Genomic DNA, 17500 nt, shown 5'->3' with positions numbered 1-17500 from the left:
AGGCCATTGCCCAGTAGAACAGATTCTGCTCTGGCCGCACATTGCGACCAATGGCGCTGAAAGAGTTAATAAAAGCAGGATAAATACTGAAAACATAAGCTCTTCAGTTCCTTAGTAATATTTTTTTTTTTTTGTTACATCCAAATTAGGCTCATACATCCTCCTTCTAACCCCCCCCCCCCTCCCCCCTCTTCCAATTCACATCCCCTTGTTACCTTGAAGCATCAAGAAAGGGAGTAGATTTGACCACTGTCCACTGTGGCTGGTTCGAATACTGGGGTTCTAACCTTGTTCCACCAGAGGAATCATCTCGGTCTATCAAGAAATGGCAGCGTCCTATAGGAGTCTGGGAATCATGACAATAAAAACAAATAAACTGTGGTTTAGGGATTAGATTACAGAATGCAAAAGAGAAAAAAGTGAAATTAAAAATATCAAGAGGAAAAATACTTGGAAAAGACTATTTACTCACATTGTCTCACCTTACTCAGGTGTAAAATGAATACCTGGCCAATAACAGCATTGCCTATCCGAAAAAAAACTGTTATATTACCTAACAAGCATCATGTCTTGTCCTACCTGTTAAGGAACCCCTTGTAAAGCGCTTTGAGCACATTTAGTGGATATTGCGCTATATAAATGTTCAAGTTTTTTAGAGCTTTATGGAGGTTTTATTTGCTTTTCTTTCTTTTTTGATACCCTTGTCAAATGAGCAGTGATTTGATAGCTGGATCTTTAGAACATGGCAGAAAGTATTTTGTCATGACAAATAGAAAGCGAGATATTGTTGCTGAAATAATCTTACAAGATATTTGATTTTATGTTTTTAAGGGTTTTATGGCACTTGCAACACATTTAGGTCATATCAGTGCCAGTTAAAAAGAAAGAAAATGGGATAGTAAAAGTTAAAGAATTACAATTAAGCACCCACGAAAAAGTAAGACAAAATGGAATTAGTTCAAATAGGGAACAGTTGGAGATTCCAAGACCATACTGCCGTCAGTGTACTTAGTTTGGGATTACCGAAATTTCTCATCCAGACACAAGCACATGTCCCCACTAAGAGGAACAAACTCACATTTTCACAAAACCCACACACACACACACACATATATATATATATATATATATATATATATATATATATATATATATATATATATATATATATATATATATATAAATATATATATATATATATATATATATATATATATATATATGTATTAATACCGGATAGGGAGACTTTTGGTACCCCTATTAGTTCATTTTACAGTACTTTACCAATAGGGAGACCAAAATCCGGTCCCCCTATTGATTTGACCTCTAGCACATTCACTTTTCTATTTTTAGTTTAAGGTTGTCAACCCAACCGTCAAGGATATATAATTGTAAATCATAGTATTGAAGTTATTTGTTAAACACCACAGTAAGAAGAGTTATGCCTAAATTTTCACGTTGGTCAATAAGGTGACCGCCTGAAAAAAGTACAATAGGGGTACCAGTGTTTTCATCGATATATTTCAATAGTGAGGCAATATATCTTTCCGAAATTTTCTCTAAAATTCTAGAGCATTATATGGATTTTTATAGTAATGAAAACCTAATATAAAATTGTGTGAAAGTTGATGAACTGAGGAATGAACAAGATATACGAATTATAATCTATTTTTAGAAACAGATTTATCGAATCTTGGTCCGGATTCTTATCTTGGTGACAAGAGACAAGCAAACATAGTAACTCTTTTTTCGTGAAACGTATGTTTAGTCAATTTCGCGCATAAAGAGGCACTCGGCACTCACTCACTCTGCAAGTCGGTAGTAGGTGGTTATCAGTTATCAGCTCGGCCTTTAGTTCTTAGTCAAACGCTTCATCAAACCCATTATTGAGTAGCATGTTGATGCCTGATGCCAGTTGAAGCCATCTCGACGTCGTGAAATGGAGCATCTTCTGTCATAGCAGTAGAATCGTCAGATGCCGCATTTAAATCCTCCATTCCAGGCGTTGCTGTTGCCATATCGATCTTCGAAATGATTTGGTCTAGACGTCAAGTTGACCCGTTCTATGTCTGAAGAGATTTTAAAGTGCAATACCTAACATTATAACTTGATCTACAAAAGAGTCTTTTTAAATGAACCGCTGTGTTTCTATATTTTTCAAGAACCAAGGATATCTGATAACCACTGACTACTGACTTACAAAGAGAGTGGCCGACGGACGTCCTCTCTATAGCCGCAAGTATTTTTTCGTCACTTGCTGAGTTCCAAACTAGACGTCTATGGCATCGTGGGGTAAATTGATGCTGGAGGCATCATTGAAGAGACACCGAGATAATTATAATGGTAAGTTATTGGCCATTCTTATTAAATCACAGTTGATTTAAGATTTTCAATAGGGTAGACATCACACACCGATTGATGATTGTCACTTGTCAGTCAGTCATTTGGAAGTGGAGTCAGATAATTCGGGAACTTCTGTAGACTGTAGATTCACACTAGTGAGTAAGATCTGTCGTTTACTACTAATACTACTACTACTACCACTACTACTTTTAGTTTTAGCGCTATCCAACTCAACACTTCTCGTGTTTATTTTATTTTGGCAAAACTAGAATGGATTTTTGAAAAGAATATAAAATAATTTAAACTTAAACCTGTCTTTGCATCTTGCTTTATGCATACAGTATGCCATATCACAGCCATCACAAAATCATAGTTTAATGTTGAGAATATGCTATTTCTTTTGTAACTTCAGATCAGAGAGATTTGAGCTTTAAAAATCCTGAAAAATGTCTTGCTGTCAATCCAGACAACCCTTTTGATGTGATCTATGATGTTCATGGTAAGAATGTAATTTGATGAGGAAATGAATAACATTTAGGTACACATAGTTTGCTTTTTTTTTTTTTTTGAGTCATGATGTGTAATACTATTACAGTCAACTCCGGATAATTGCAACTCATTTAATCGCAACTTTCGGTTAATCACAATATTTCCTAAGCAATGGAAATAATTCTATATAAAAGTCACTGGTTAATTGCAACAAACTTCGGTTTTTTAAAAAGTGGTAAATTCAAGAAATCAAACGTATATCATGATTAAATTTCATCATGGATGAAATCGTGACAGGTTGAAGAATCGAGAGTGAGCAGGATTTAATGCTACAGTAGTGTGTCACCACTCTGTTAGAGTCGAAAGAGGGCGGGGCTCTGCAGTATGGGTTTGTGACGTCATCGGTGGCCATTAAATAGAAGAGGGGTGGGGCTGGTCATAATCTTGACAACAGGTTATAAATGACAGTTATAAAGAGAGACTGAGCGATATCCTTTGTTTTAGGATTAACAACTGTGCATTGTGACCAATGAGTTTGGTGAGAGCTTATTGTCTCTCATTAAGGCTAATCTCTTTAACTCTGACAAATGTTGAATTGTTGAGAAAAAAGATTGAAACTTCTTCCAATCTGAATAAGATATCGGCTTGCTTCATAGCTGCTTTTGGTTGACAAATCTACACGGGGCTGCCATATGGTTTTTGTTTCAATCAAATTGCTCTATATGTGGTTGACTAAGAATATTATTTACTGGTTTGAGTTGACAATAAATGTGTAAAATGTTGAAATAGTGGACAGGAAACTGAATTTCGGTTAATCCCAACATTTTCGATGATCCCAAGGTATTGCGATTATCCTAAGTGGACTGTACCTGAATCTTGAACGAAAAACTATCATATGGATATGATTATAGACAGATTGGTTTCTGGAATTATATTTCCGTCCTCCCTTGCCAACTCTGACGTTCTTGAAATTTAAAAGAAAATAGCCAGAAGGTTTCGGACTTAATTTTCTTTTTTTTCCAAAGGACAATGTCATAAGGTAAATAATTTTTAAAAAATCCTTTTACAGCATAGGATGGCATGATTTTTTGTTTAAGAGTTTAGAGAAAAACTTGCACATGATAGTCTTCAGCTTTTTTTTGTTGTTTTTATTTTCTATATAGACTCCAACTCAGAGCCTGAAAGTGATGCAGAACAAAGTTCCATATCACATGATTCATTTGTGGTAAGTATGTACATTAAAATAAAATCATAACATTTGTATAGCGTTTATCCACAGTTGGCACCATGCTCAAAATGCTTCACATCACCATATTTTGTGGTGGACAAAACACATTTGCCACAAAAGATGAGACCTGCAGTCTGTTAGGCGCAATACAATATTTCAGGACAAGGACAACACTGTTTTACACCAGTGAGATCTCCTAGTTTTTTGTTGTTAAAAATTTTTCTTTGCAGTGGACTTCGCCAACAATAACACTATTTTAAACCTTCCTCGTTATATTTTGAAGTGATATTCATTGATGAGCCATTCACATTTGAAGTCGTTTGTTTTTTATTTGACAAAATGTGAAAATGATGCGTTTCCAGGAAAAATTAAAATAGCTTCTGTTGGGATTATACTTTTGATCTCGCATTTTGTCCAAATTCTCTTGCATCGTAATGTTTATCAACTTTTTTTGTTAACTATATTGCAGTTGCAAGGTTAGGAAGTTCATATTGTTGCAATGACAACCGTTTATATGTCCAGAATCGTAGTGATATAAAAAATTGTTTTGTAGTTGTTGGTCCTGGTGTAGGATTTAAAGAGTTGGTTAAAAACGGTTTACTGAAACCCTGGTTGGTGTATCTATATTTATCCAAGCACAGTTGAACATATTAAATACTTAGACAATATGTCTGCCTTTCTCAACTCTTTTTTATTATACTTGCATTATTAACCAGCTAATTGTTTAGTTGGATTATTAAACAATGGCTCTTCATGTTTATTGTCAACATGAATAAATTGATTGATCTGTCATCTTTTCCACAAAATATACAGGGTCCCGATTTTGTTGCTGACTCCGAGTCTGATTCCTCTACGTACTCTGTGAGGTACCCAATGCTGAGTACATCATTGTCTCTGGAACCTAGTGCTCATTCCCCAACTCAGTCAGAGCCTCATCCACAACTATCACAGACTGAACCTCGTTGCCAGTCTGGGACCCAGGTTCAACCCGAATGCTATACACTTGCAAACCAACGTGTTACGTGCAATGGTGAGTCATTTTTTTGTCATTCTTCTCCTTTGATATTTGTGGGATCAATTTTAATTTACCCATTCCTTTTAAAAGAAAACTTCCACCCCCTCCATGGTGCTGCATTTGTGTTATTGCATTTTTTTCTGTTTTGGCAGTGCTGCGTCGCAAAATACGCTACCATTTACATAACAAGCACAAATCCAAATTTGATAGGGTGGACATCTTAGAATCTGAAACCCCAATGTGTGAGTGATATCAGTGAAACCAGCCATAAAAATGTTCATGTTTATTTTATTGGGTTTTTTTTTGTCTGTAATAGACTTAAATTGCTTGTATTGTAAGTGTTAAAATGGTTTTTTTGTTACAACCCATCTATATATTAAAACTGTTTCTTTGTATTTCTATGATGCTTAAGGCTTTTTTTCACAGACCAGCTGGAAACTTAACGAGAATCAGAGTAGATAACATTTTTATTAATCTTGCAACCTAAACAGTATATGATGATTGGGAGCATTTAAAGAAAAGCACATTTTCTTTTTAATTTGTCGGTACTAAAATTATACTTTGATAATGTCTGCTGTGCTACAAACCCTTTTGACTTCCAGGTTCAATATTTTTCTTTATTCTAAAATTCTTGGGTGTCCTTTCAATGACAACTGAGATCATTAAAATTCAGCTCACAACATGATGTGTGTAGATTTGATGAAAACATATGTTCGAGTTGAGAAGCAGTGTTCACGAACTTGCTGATCGTTTTTACTAGCATTTATTTTCCTAACTTACCTGTGTCAATTAACAAAGGCAAGACTCAAATATTTTCTATCTGAACAGTGTGTTTGTTATTGAAATATTTCCGGCATATACATGTCATATTTCATTCCCACAAAATATAAATCAGGATTAAGTTGTCTGGGCATCAGCATCGTTCAGGCAGTTGGGGGAAGTCTTTAAGGAATTAATGAAGCCGATGCTCAACCGGTCTGGAGGACGTTTGATTGATGTCGGCTGTTTGTTCTGCCAGCCGGTGATGTTTTCTCACTCCCTCAATGACAAAGAAAGTCATTGTTATGACTATGAACTATAGTCTATTATTACTTTTGTTACTATATTAATTGTTACTTATTGCCGCTACTGTTATTATTATTATTATTATTATTATTATTATTATTATTATTATTATTATTATTATTATTATTATTATTATTATTATTATTATGATATTGCCTTCATTGCATTCTATTACTATTATTGATATAATTAATTTCTGATTGTTGTAAATAATTTATGTGAATTGAATTTTGTCGATTGGCCAAGGGCCTACAATAAACTGAAATGAAATGTTAGTCTTTGGATAGGACTTGGGTCTATTCTTGATTGCTTTTCCGCCTGGGTCGAGTGAAGCATTTGGAGTAAATTTTGTTGCTCAACGTAAAAAACATGACGCTTACCATTCCGCTGATACTGATCCCTCCAAGGGGTGGTTGGGGAAAAACCTAAAATTCTTTTGACATTCTGTCTGATTTTTCGCTGAAACAACAAAGGACAATCTATGTATTCAGATGAGACTTCAATGTGTTACTATTCCGATTTATGTTCATATTTTGATTATAATGAAGAGGGAACCCTGAACCCAGTGAAGTGGGTGGATTGATCTATTTATTTCTATTTCAAAACAAAAATATGGCGTCTTTTCACTGGATTTGTTATGTGGCAGAGGTCTCCACAAATCTAACATACCTCTTCCAAAGGAATAGATGGTAGAAAAGTATATAACAAGAAGGAATTATGACAGTTATTTGTCCAGGCCTTAAATATTTGGAATGCTATTCCTCTCTATCGCTGTCATGTAGCTGATGTGCATACGATCTGTCTATTGATTTATTTTCATAGTTCATAGCATGATGTGCTTTATTTTCTTCTTTTTTTTTCCAGAGAAATACAAAAAGCCAAGGAGACCCTGTCCATACTGTGGACAGTTGCAAACAAAACTCTCAAGGCATTTGATGAGGAAACACAAAGATGAGACAGAAGTTACAGAGGCCATGAAACAGCCTGTAAAGGAAAGGGATAGAACAATGGAGAATCTCAAGAAAAAGGGCATTTTTTATTCAAACACTAGAAACAATTCAATAGTTATGCGTGAGAGAGCACAAGGGTCACATGAAGTTGTTATGTGTGCTGGCTGTAAGGGGTTTTACTCTGGACGTAGGGTTTATGAACACAAAAAGAAATGTAGTACTGAGCATGCTCTGTGTACTGGGGTTGTAAAATTTTATCCCGTGGCTCCCAATGCAAGTAAAGAAATAAAGGAGAATATTCTTGACAAATTTCGGAATGATGAGGTGGGAAATTTGTGTCGATCAGACAAAGCTATAGTATTGTTAGGAACAAAATTGTGGAGTAAAAGTTCAAAGAAGGAGAGAAAAGTTATAATGAGTGATTTACGCATCTTAGGAAATTTGATTTTAAAAACTAGGAAGAGAACAAATCAACCTTCTTTCTCTGGAGAGGACTTGGTGAAGCGTTGTAACTTTAATGAAATATCGCAAACCATTTCTGAAATGACTTTGAAAGAGGATGGGACATTGAAAGCAGGCTTGAAGCTTTCAATTGGATTTATATTGAAAAAGTTAATTAATTTCTTAAAAGGGGAATATATAATGCAAAACAAAATGGAAGAATCCGCAGAGATAGATTTGTTCAAAGCTGTCCTGGATTATAATTGGGATAGTATTTTTTTTACAGCCAGAGTTCAATGTGAAGCAAAGAGAACAAATTTGAGAAAACCCAAAGAGATGCCATTAGAGAATGATATAAAGAAGCTACGGCAATTTATTACTGAAGAGATGGTCCGTATTTGTGAGGATGATTATCAATTATTTGATTCACATATGTTTGTTAGGCTTCGCAATGTCATCGTAGCTAGGCTTACAATGTTTAATGCGAGGAGAGGCGGAGAACCCGCAAGGATGTTGTTAAAAGACTGGAATGATGCAGATTCAGGTGTATGGGTTGATCCCCAGCTTGTACAACATGTCACTGATCCTCTGGAAAAAGCGTTACTTGAGAAGTATAAGCTGGCCTATCAGTCTGGAAAGGGAAGCAAGATGTTGGTCCCTGTGTTGATACCCAATGACACAATTCAGCCTTTAAGGAAACTTGCACAGGAGCGTAAAGCTGTTGATATTTCAGACAACCCATTTCTTTTTCCAAATACAGGAATATCCAAAGATCATGTAAGTGGTTACATTGCCATCAAATATGTCACTTCCTTAGTAAAGGATTTAGAGAAACCCCAGTTGTTAATAGCTGATAAATTCAGGCACCGAGCTTCGACATTATTTGCCTTACTTGATGTCCCACAACACGAGAGAGATGTCTTCTATCGACATATGGGACACAGTGAATCAATCAATCAAAACATTTATCAGTGTCCACTTGCAATACGAGAAATAACAGAAGTTGGTCATTTTTTGGGTCAAATTGATAACTCAGCATCGGTCACTGGGGAAGGAAATTGTAACATTGAAACAAATGACTTTGTAGTGAATAGAGACTCAAATGCAAATTTTGGAACATCCATAGTAACAGCTGCAAATCAAGAAGAAATATTTGATGGTGAAGCAGGAGTGCCAAATCAGCTTACGTGTTCTTCAAAACAAACTGAACCCAAGAGGAATTCAAGCAAAAATCGGAGATACATGTCATGGTCAGATGAGGATACAGATAGAGTCAAGTCATATTTTAAAAACTTTGTCGAAGATGTTTCAGCACATGGTTCAAGGGGATCATTACCTAGAAAGTCTGAAATTATTCTGTTCTTAAAACACCACAGGGTATTTTCACAAAAAGGAATCCCTGAAGGTACACTAATTAGTTTGGTGAAGACAAAGATTTTTAATGAAAGAAATAAATATAGAAGGGAAAGAGCGTTTCAATCGGTGTAATGACAATCATGAATTTGATTTGTATTACATTCATTGTATTGTATAGTGTTATTGACATATTTTGGGGGTTTACAAAAACGTTTTATCTTTATATAGTACAATCTGTTCATCATTGCAATATCCTTTTTTATATTATATGAACATTCATTTGCTCAGCTTGAGAGACAAATGCTTTGTAGAACCATAGCTGTCAACCGTTCTGTTAAAAACGGATTTGTTCCGTATTTGACTTCCTGAGTCAGTAAGTGCTTATTTTTAGTTCAAAATCCGTATTTTGTAATTTTTGACTAATTTGTGGTAAAAAAGCCATGTGAGCCTAATGAATTATTATTATTGATCCATTATTATTACTATTACTACTACTACTATTGTTGTTATTATTATCATTATTATTGGTGTCCAGTGAGAGCATAATCTCCATTTGTGTAGCTCTTTAATTTGAATTATGCCTCTATCATAAATGATTTTCAACAATTAAAAAAGTTCCATTCGTTTATATGACGCCTGTATTTTACTCAAACCTTTCATAATGTATTGGAGATTTGCATAGGATATGGATGTTAGCCTCGATATACTTTGAATATTCTAAGACAGTATTGATACTTTCACTATTTGTTACAAATATTATTTTAATTAAGAATAAAATTAAATCCACCTTTTTGATTGGAAGGTATTCAATAAGAAAATCAATTGCTTATATTGATTAAAGATGACAATGATTATTTCCCTTTATTAATTTATGAAATATATAAATTTAATCCCTTTAAAAACATCTTCATCTGATTTTAATTTTTTTTTTTCAAGCAAGCTTTTGTAACGGTTTAGGTTCAAGAAAAATAAGTATACTCCATTTTTAGGTGTGTTTATCTTGTCAAAGTAAAGAAGTAGGAATTCTCTAATATTTAGAGGTGCATTTTACTATAACTACTATTATAGTATACTACTTACAGACCATTATGTTGCATGAAAGAAAACATATATGCAATCGTCTACTTTTTATCTGAACTCACCTAATTTTTACCCCAAAACGCCCTCTCAAGTGATGTACCAGGTTGGTAGTTATGCATTTCTAACCATCTTAAGTTATTTCATTTATTTTACAATTGTGCTTCTTGTGTATTGGTCCTTATCAAAGTTGAGGCAGTTGAATTCTTTCTTTATATTGTCCGTTCTGAATTTTGATCTCATTGTGGAAAGCTCCCATAGCGGGCAGGGAGGTACACACTGTGTCTTCTATCCCCTTATATCTGTTTTCCAACATGCTTTCAGTCTTTGTCTTGGAATGAGATTACTTGTTTTTTTCCTGGCCCTCGCCGGAGTCCTAGCTGGGAGGGAAGCAGTCAAATGCATATTTATTGTTTTGGGAGATGATATTTTTTTCCTTGTAAATCATCTCTCTGTTATGTATTATTACTATATTTGTTATTTTTTAATGTATAATGTAAGCATTTGAGTGTGTTCCTCTTTGTTGGATTTTGTTCTTGTGTCCGGATAAGACTTATAGGTGATCTCAAACTAAGTACATTGGTGATACGCTCTTGGAATCTACATCTGATCCCTATTTGTTCCCAGTTCCCCTATGTCTTACTTTCTCTTGGATGCTTCAACTGTAATTCTAGAACTTTTTACTATCCAATTTTCTTCCTTTTTACTGGCGCTGATATAACCTAAATGTGTTGCAAGCGCCGTAAAACCCTTAAAAACAAAACAACAATCATTGTGGAAAGTGTCATTTTAACGATTCAAATGTGCTGGTACTAAACCCGATAATTGAGCAACATTTGGACTAGCCTCTGTCATCTCAAACTTGTTAGTGTTAGTAATAGTAATTAAAAAGGCTGACTTTTATATGTTGCGATTCGATGAAGGGGGGGGGGGGGGGGGGGGGCTTCGGCACACATCGTCCCTCATCCCGGGCCAAATGAGCGTTCCTTATTTTATTTTTGAAAAGTTGGCAGCTATGTAGAACTATCTGAAAGAATCAGATATGGCAGAATAAAAAGTCTTTCTACTAACCCTAACTTAATTGGCCAATGTAGCTTTATGTTCAGCATTTTCTAGATACCTAATGTAAAATTTCACTATTCTTTTTATGATAATTTTAAGAGTTGCAATCTTTAGAGGCGACTGTCAAGAAATGACACCTCTGTGCATTTAATTTCATTCTTTCTTTATCCCCTCATCCTTAATCAGAATAATAATAATTAATAATGAAAAAAAAATGCAGTAACGACAGCTTAGAACGGCATAAAGTGCTTAAGAATTATTTTTTTTTGCATTAAACTTTATTCAAACGATTTTCAACACTTTTGCTTCACAGTTTATGCTTTTTAACAAATGCAATTAAGCAACTTACCAGCAACAACATATTGGTTTGTTATCATTTGAGGGTTTTATCAGTAAAACTGTTTCTATCCTTTTATGTTGCACTGTACACATAGCAAACTTCATGCTTTTATTTGGTGACCAAAGACTTATGTGATACAGTGGATGAATGTTTGTGATGGCTTTTGGAACTGAAATAAACCTGCAATATGATTTGTAGACTTCTATCGTTATGTATCATTTTTCGGTCAAATGTAAATGTAATTTTACACGAGCTTGATGTATCATAAAACCCACAATGAGCTCAACGTGCAGCTGGTAGTACATTTATATGGACACGAACAGAACAACGTTGTTACAATTCAGTAACGTACTCCAATTAACACAAGTGAGACTGTAAATGAGACTTTTACAATGACTCTGCATCGCCACAAATATAGATTCGAACCCTGGCAACTCGGGCGTCAGACGAACTGTCTACCACGAAACCAAAGCAAGCATTGTGCAAGTTAAAGTGAATGAGATGTTGATTGAAGCCGTTCATTGTGTCCATCAGATCTGCTGTCCTATCCATCCAACTCCATTCACTGGGTGGGGTTCCCGACTTCCCATAATGGGCAGGGACGTACTCGTTGCGTCTTCTATCCCCCTATGTCTGTTTTCCAACTTGTTTTCTGTCTTTGTCTCGGGATGGGATTACTTGGTTTTGTCCAGGACCTGGCTGGGAGGGAAACAGTCAAATGTATAGTTCGAGTTTTGGGAGATTATATTTTTCCCTTGTAAATCATCTGTCTGTTATGCTCTTTATTGTTTTGTTTTCATATTATTTATGCTTTGTAAACATTTGAGTGTATCCCTCTTTGTTGGGACCTGTGCTTGTGTCTGAATTAGACGTTTAGGTGATCTCAAACTAAGTACTTTGATAGTGGGCTCTTGGAATCTACTGTTTCCTATTTGAAACAAATCCCCTTTGCCTTACTTTTTCTTGGGTGCTCTAATTGTAGTTCCAGAACTTTTTACTATCCCATTTTCTTCCTTTTTACTGGCGCTGATATGACCTTAATGTGTTGCAAGCGCCGTAAAACCCTTAAAAACAAAACAAAACAAACCAAGTCCATTCAGTGGTATACAACAACAACAAATAAACTCCTCTGCCTGGTCCCTTCTATCTCTGATCTTAACCTGGGTCGTCAGGTTTCTAAAGGGGTCGGGGACTGCAAAAACAATGGCGCACGGAGCAACTGGGAATATTTTTTGCCGTGTTTGAGTCCCAGGTTATTTCCCTGAGCGCCCCTTCTGAGGGATGGACCTTCCCAGGAGTTAGTAAATGCGTTGCTCGGCCACTTCACTCTACGCACACTGGGACTGGGATAAGCTTCGACACTATGGCCATGAAGCTCTTAATCTTAAGGACTTACTTTATTTTAGACAATTTGGTGGTAGCTCACTTGAAAATGCACTCTTAGGTATACACATATATAAACATATACTGGGCTCCCTAAAAGGGTTTTTTAATGTGGTCTCCCTAAAAACATGTTTTTACCAAATGTCTCCTTAAAGCTACAGAAACACTTAGTAAAACATTAGGGGGACCGAGTAATTTTCTATATACCATTGTGATCATCAAGCATCAGAATTGTGTTCATAAATCATTGTAGGGAATCAAACTATACTCATTTGAACAAAGATTGAACAGTTTAATCAATTTGAACAAGACATATGCTTGGTCCTCCAATTGGTGCATTTCACAGTGGTCACCTTAATAGTGGATTGATACTTATATATATATATATATATATAGAATCGTGTTTGATACAAATATGGTACGAAAAGTGCTCGACATGTAGTAATGGAGCGAATTATTATTTAAAATATTTACCACAATGTTTGGGGCAGTCTACATCAATGTTTCAGGCTTAATTTGCCATCTTCAGGACTGAGTTGTTTTGTTGACTGTTGTTGTTTCTTGAAGTGGTTCCGGTTTGAAGTTAATTAAGAGGAATTTGCGCCGATGGGGACACTTTCCGTAGATCTCACTTTTCATGTTGAGTGTGGCTTCATGAGGTTGCAAGAAAAATATGTAGGACTAACAGAAAATAATTTCAAAACAAGATACCACTTCCACACCTCAACATTTAGAAACACTAACAAAAAAACATCCACAAAACTCAGCGAACATATTTGGAAATTAAAAGACAACAAAATAGACCACAACATTTCATGGAAAATTTTATCTAAAGCAACAGGATACACACCAACATCAAAACAATGTAGCTTATGCCTGGAAGAAAAATATACTATAATCAAACAACCTCATGAAGCCACACTCAACATGAAAAGTGAGATCTACGGAAAGTGTCCCCATCGGCGCAAATTCCTCTTAATTAACTTCAAACCGGAACCACTTCAAGAAACAACAACAGTCAACAAAACAACTCAGTCCTGAAGATGGCAAATTAAGCCTGAAACATTGATGTAGACTGCCCCAAACATTGTGGTAAATATTTTAAATAATATATATATATATATATATGTTTTGTAAAAATGTGAGTGTGTATATATATATATATATGTGAAACAAATGCAGTGCATAACAGACAGACACCAAAAAATGTCATCTCACAAAACTCTAACTATACATTTGACTGTTTCCCTCCCAGCTAGGGTATATGGCCTGGGCCAGGACAAAACCAAGTAATCTCTAATCAAGACAAAGAGATAGAGCATGTTGGAAAACAGATAGGGAAGTGCCTCTCTGCCCACTATGGGAGGTCGGGAAACCCACCCAGAAATAGGGGGATAAAAGACACAGTAAGTGCCTCCCTGCCCACTATGGGAGGTCAGGAACCCCACCCAGAAATAGGGGGATAGAAGACACAGTAAGTGCCTCCCTGCCCACTATGGGAGGTCAGGAACCCCACCCAGAAATAAGGGGATAGAAGACACAGTAAATGCCTCCCTGCCCACTATGGGAGGTCAGGAACCCCACCCAGAAATAGGGGGATAGACGACACAGTAAGTGCCTCCCTGCCCACTATGGGAGGTCAGGAACCCCACCCAGAAATAGGGGTATAAAAGACACAATAAGTGCCTCCCTGCCCACTATGGGAGGTCAGGAACCCCACCCAGAAATAGGGGGATAGAAGACACAGTAAGTGCCTCCCTGCCCACTATGGGAGGTCAGGAGCCCCCACCAGAAATAGGGGTATAAAGACACAATAAGTGCCTCCCTGCCCACTATGGGAGGTCAGGAACCCCACCCAGTCATATAACAAGATAAACAACAGTTCCAAATGACTCACATATCTGGACGGTTCCTCTCTATTCAAGTCGTTCATGTGTGATGGGATTAAACGGGTCGGATAGGGGTCAGCTGTATCATAGCGTTTGGGAAGTTGACCTTTAAACTCTGACTGGAGGAAATGCAGATGCCAGCTTTAGGGAGAAAAAAGTTTTTAATAGATTATGTAAAAATCAAATATGATGATGTGAGCAGGAAATTTTATCTGCCGTCTATCTCAATTTTAAGTGATATAAATCATGCTTTTATTCATGTTGTTATTGGCTGAAGAAAAGATTTTGAGTTCTGTGTTTGGTATGTTTAACTCTCTCCTTTATGATCATTTTCAGAATTTTTCCAAAAATTTCACACCCACCCAACACAATTTTTTTTTACTCAAACAGAAAAGCAACAAATACATTCTATGCATAATATTGATCAGAAAAATGTTACTCTACAACACAGTGTCACGTTTTTATAGCTAAAATAAAACATTTTTCTTTAAATTGTGTGATTTACAAAGAAATATGAATGATAAAAGTGTTGGTTGGATAGTAATGAATGTGACGATTTTCCTATGGTTGGTAAGGAGAGGGTTAACTCTTCTCAAGTTCACAAACCTGTTCGATTTTCCATTCATGTGAACTTGAGAGAGATTTAACAATTTTTGTGTCACCCGCCTGGTCAGTATGCACACTCAGCTTTGTTTGACTTTATCCAAAGACGAGATACAGAGTGGTTCGACTGATGACACCGCAACAAATATCATAAAATACTCAAGGCTTGAAAGGGAAGTAAGAAGACAAAGAAATCTAGAAAGAGATGATAATTTTAAAAAAATAATAAAAACAAATAGGAAACACATGAGGTTTTCTTTACCATAATACCGACTGAATGTAATTAAAGTGCTTTAAAAGGAGCCCAAGCCAAAAGCAACAATTAAAATGAAGGATGAGAAACGATGCCTTATTAAGGAACAAATACATTTTTTTTTTCTCAGAGACAAGACTGCTACTGGCCAGGTACTCATTTCACACCTATTCGGTGAGAGGAAAACTGAGTAAAAAAACATTTCCCTTCGTCAAATAAAATGACTAAATGGATACACTCATATTCTCAACAAAGTAAAAAATAACAAAAAGTAATTACTATAGTAGTACCTACATGATAGGAAGATGATTAGAATGATCTATCATCTCTCAATAAATGGTACTATACATTTGACTGTCTCCCTCCAAGCTGCACTGCCGTCTTAAGAAAAAAGACTGTATGTGGCCTCTTATACCAAGCAAACATATCGTCCTTTACCTTAAGACAGCAGTGCAGATCCCCATCCAGAACAATGACAGAGAGCAGCATGGAAAGGAAAAACAGATATGGGGGATAGAAGTTGAAGACACAGAAAGCGACCTGTTTGTCCACCTTAAAAAGACCACTACTTACTTGGGCCCAGGCATGAAAAATGTACTTGTGTAACGATACCACTCCTTTCCCACACATACATTGATGGACTGATCAACAGGCAGGGACTCGAACATTGGATCTTCACGTCCAAGTCGGTGGAGCTCAACATAGATGTCCATTGGGGCATGGTAGCCTAGAAAACATATATTTATGATGAAAATGAGCTTTCGTCTTGCGCAATATCCACTAAATGTCCTTTAAAATCATTGTTGATTAAAAATATTATCTTATTATCATAAGCGACAAATTTCATATAGTATCATAGCAAAAGAGAACCAACATAGATCATGGAAATGAAGGAATTTACATACTGTTGTATGTGCTAAAATCATGATTTATCCCAAAAGCACTAGTTCTTTCTAGCTGTTTTAGAAAATACATAACTTTTTTTTTTATTTAGGAGAATAAATACAATTTCTTAAGGTGACAAAAACTAAAATTTTACATTTCTGGTCATTTTAACTGTAAATTCCTGTTTTGGCACCTGTTACATCCCCACATAACACCGCTCAGAGGCAGGGGGTGACATATATCGTACCTGTATGCAGGGCCATAATCCTGGACATGGACATCAATGCAAACAAGAGACAAAAAATGGCCCCTGGCCAGGAAGGAATTGACACGTTCTTACCCAAGGTTTTCTTCACAAACAGTTGCAGCAAGCGCTGGAAAAAGGAGTAAAAAGAAAGACTGTCAAATCTAGTAGACCCATTAGCATAAGGAATTACGTCTTGCCTATATCAGTGCTGATGGCGACCAAAAAGTGAAAAAGGAGGTAAATTTTGAACAATTACCTATAAGCCCCTTTTTTTTATTACATTAGCTTCCCACTTGTTGAACAATAGAACTGCATTCATCTCCCCCCCCCCCCCCCACCCCCAACACACACACACACACACACACACACACACACACACACAAGTATCTATAGACCAATTGAGGTGAAAATTATCCTTGATACTCTGGCTAACCTCTGAAGATTAAGAAACTGCACCTGTTTGTGCTACCACACCTTCAACTCTTTCACTGCCAATGCATTGATTGTAGAGGAGGAGATAATCGTTTTTTACAAAGGAGGAAATTCCTCCTCAGAATCAATAAATAACAATGTGAAATTGAATGTAAGCTTCAAATGCCAATACCACATTATCTCATTCGTCTGTAGTGTTTCATTCATCCTGTTTTGTGGATAAAGGGGAAACCCAAAATGTACATTTTATCTGTTTCCGTATATTAAATTGAAGCTTACATTCAATTTCACATTGTTAATTATTTCTTCGAGCTTCGAGCAGCAACATTTACACTCCTCAGACTCCAAAATTGTGGATTTCCGCAGATCAAAGGAAATCCATTAGCACCGCTATAACAAAGTAACAAATAAAGGAACAGCATACCTGCCTGCGTGAAAATTT

At 36.1% G+C, this 17500-nt stretch overlaps 3 protein-coding genes across 3 annotated transcripts in view; 1 reads left to right on the top strand and 2 right to left on the bottom strand.

The window, feature by feature from the left end:
- The window catches only part of LOC144980880 (alpha-1,2-mannosyltransferase ALG9-like), a 58342-nt gene that overhangs the window by 4645 nt on the left and 36197 nt on the right, over positions 1–17500 (bottom strand). Inside the window, exon 16 of the mRNA XM_078928770.1 lies at positions 216–346. Coding sequence (XP_078784896.1) covers positions 216–346 — 131 coding nt within the window. The remainder of the gene's footprint in view (positions 1–215; positions 347–17500) is intronic.
- LOC144980879 (uncharacterized) lies at positions 1799–9983 on the top strand. Its single transcript, XM_078928769.1, has 5 exons — positions 1799–2343; positions 2756–2842; positions 3996–4057; positions 4874–5090; positions 7005–9983. The coding sequence occupies exons 1-5, from the start codon at positions 2280–2282 to the stop codon at positions 9017–9019; spliced, it is 2445 nt and encodes an 814-aa protein (XP_078784895.1). The 5' UTR covers positions 1799–2279; the 3' UTR covers positions 9020–9983.
- Positions 11889–17500, bottom strand: part of LOC144955933 (alpha-1,2-mannosyltransferase ALG9-like) — an 8159-nt gene continuing 2547 nt past the window's right edge. The window contains exons 2-5 of the mRNA XM_078886192.1: positions 16627–16753; positions 16068–16221; positions 14647–14779; positions 11889–12065 (exon numbers count right to left, since the gene is read on the bottom strand). Coding sequence (XP_078742318.1) covers positions 11994–12065; positions 14647–14779; positions 16068–16221; positions 16627–16753 — 486 coding nt within the window. The 3' untranslated portion in view covers positions 11889–11993. The remainder of the gene's footprint in view (positions 12066–14646; positions 14780–16067; positions 16222–16626; positions 16754–17500) is intronic.

This window comes from Berghia stephanieae, chromosome 10 (genome assembly GCF_034508935.2).
Source record: "Berghia stephanieae isolate SIO BIC M18660-M18661 chromosome 10, UCSD_Bste_1.3, whole genome shotgun sequence".
NCBI classification, from domain to species: Eukaryota; Metazoa; Mollusca; class Gastropoda; order Nudibranchia; family Aeolidiidae; genus Berghia; species Berghia stephanieae.
Note: the sequence above shows the minus strand (reverse complement) of the source record. Positions and strands in the feature narration are given on the sequence as shown.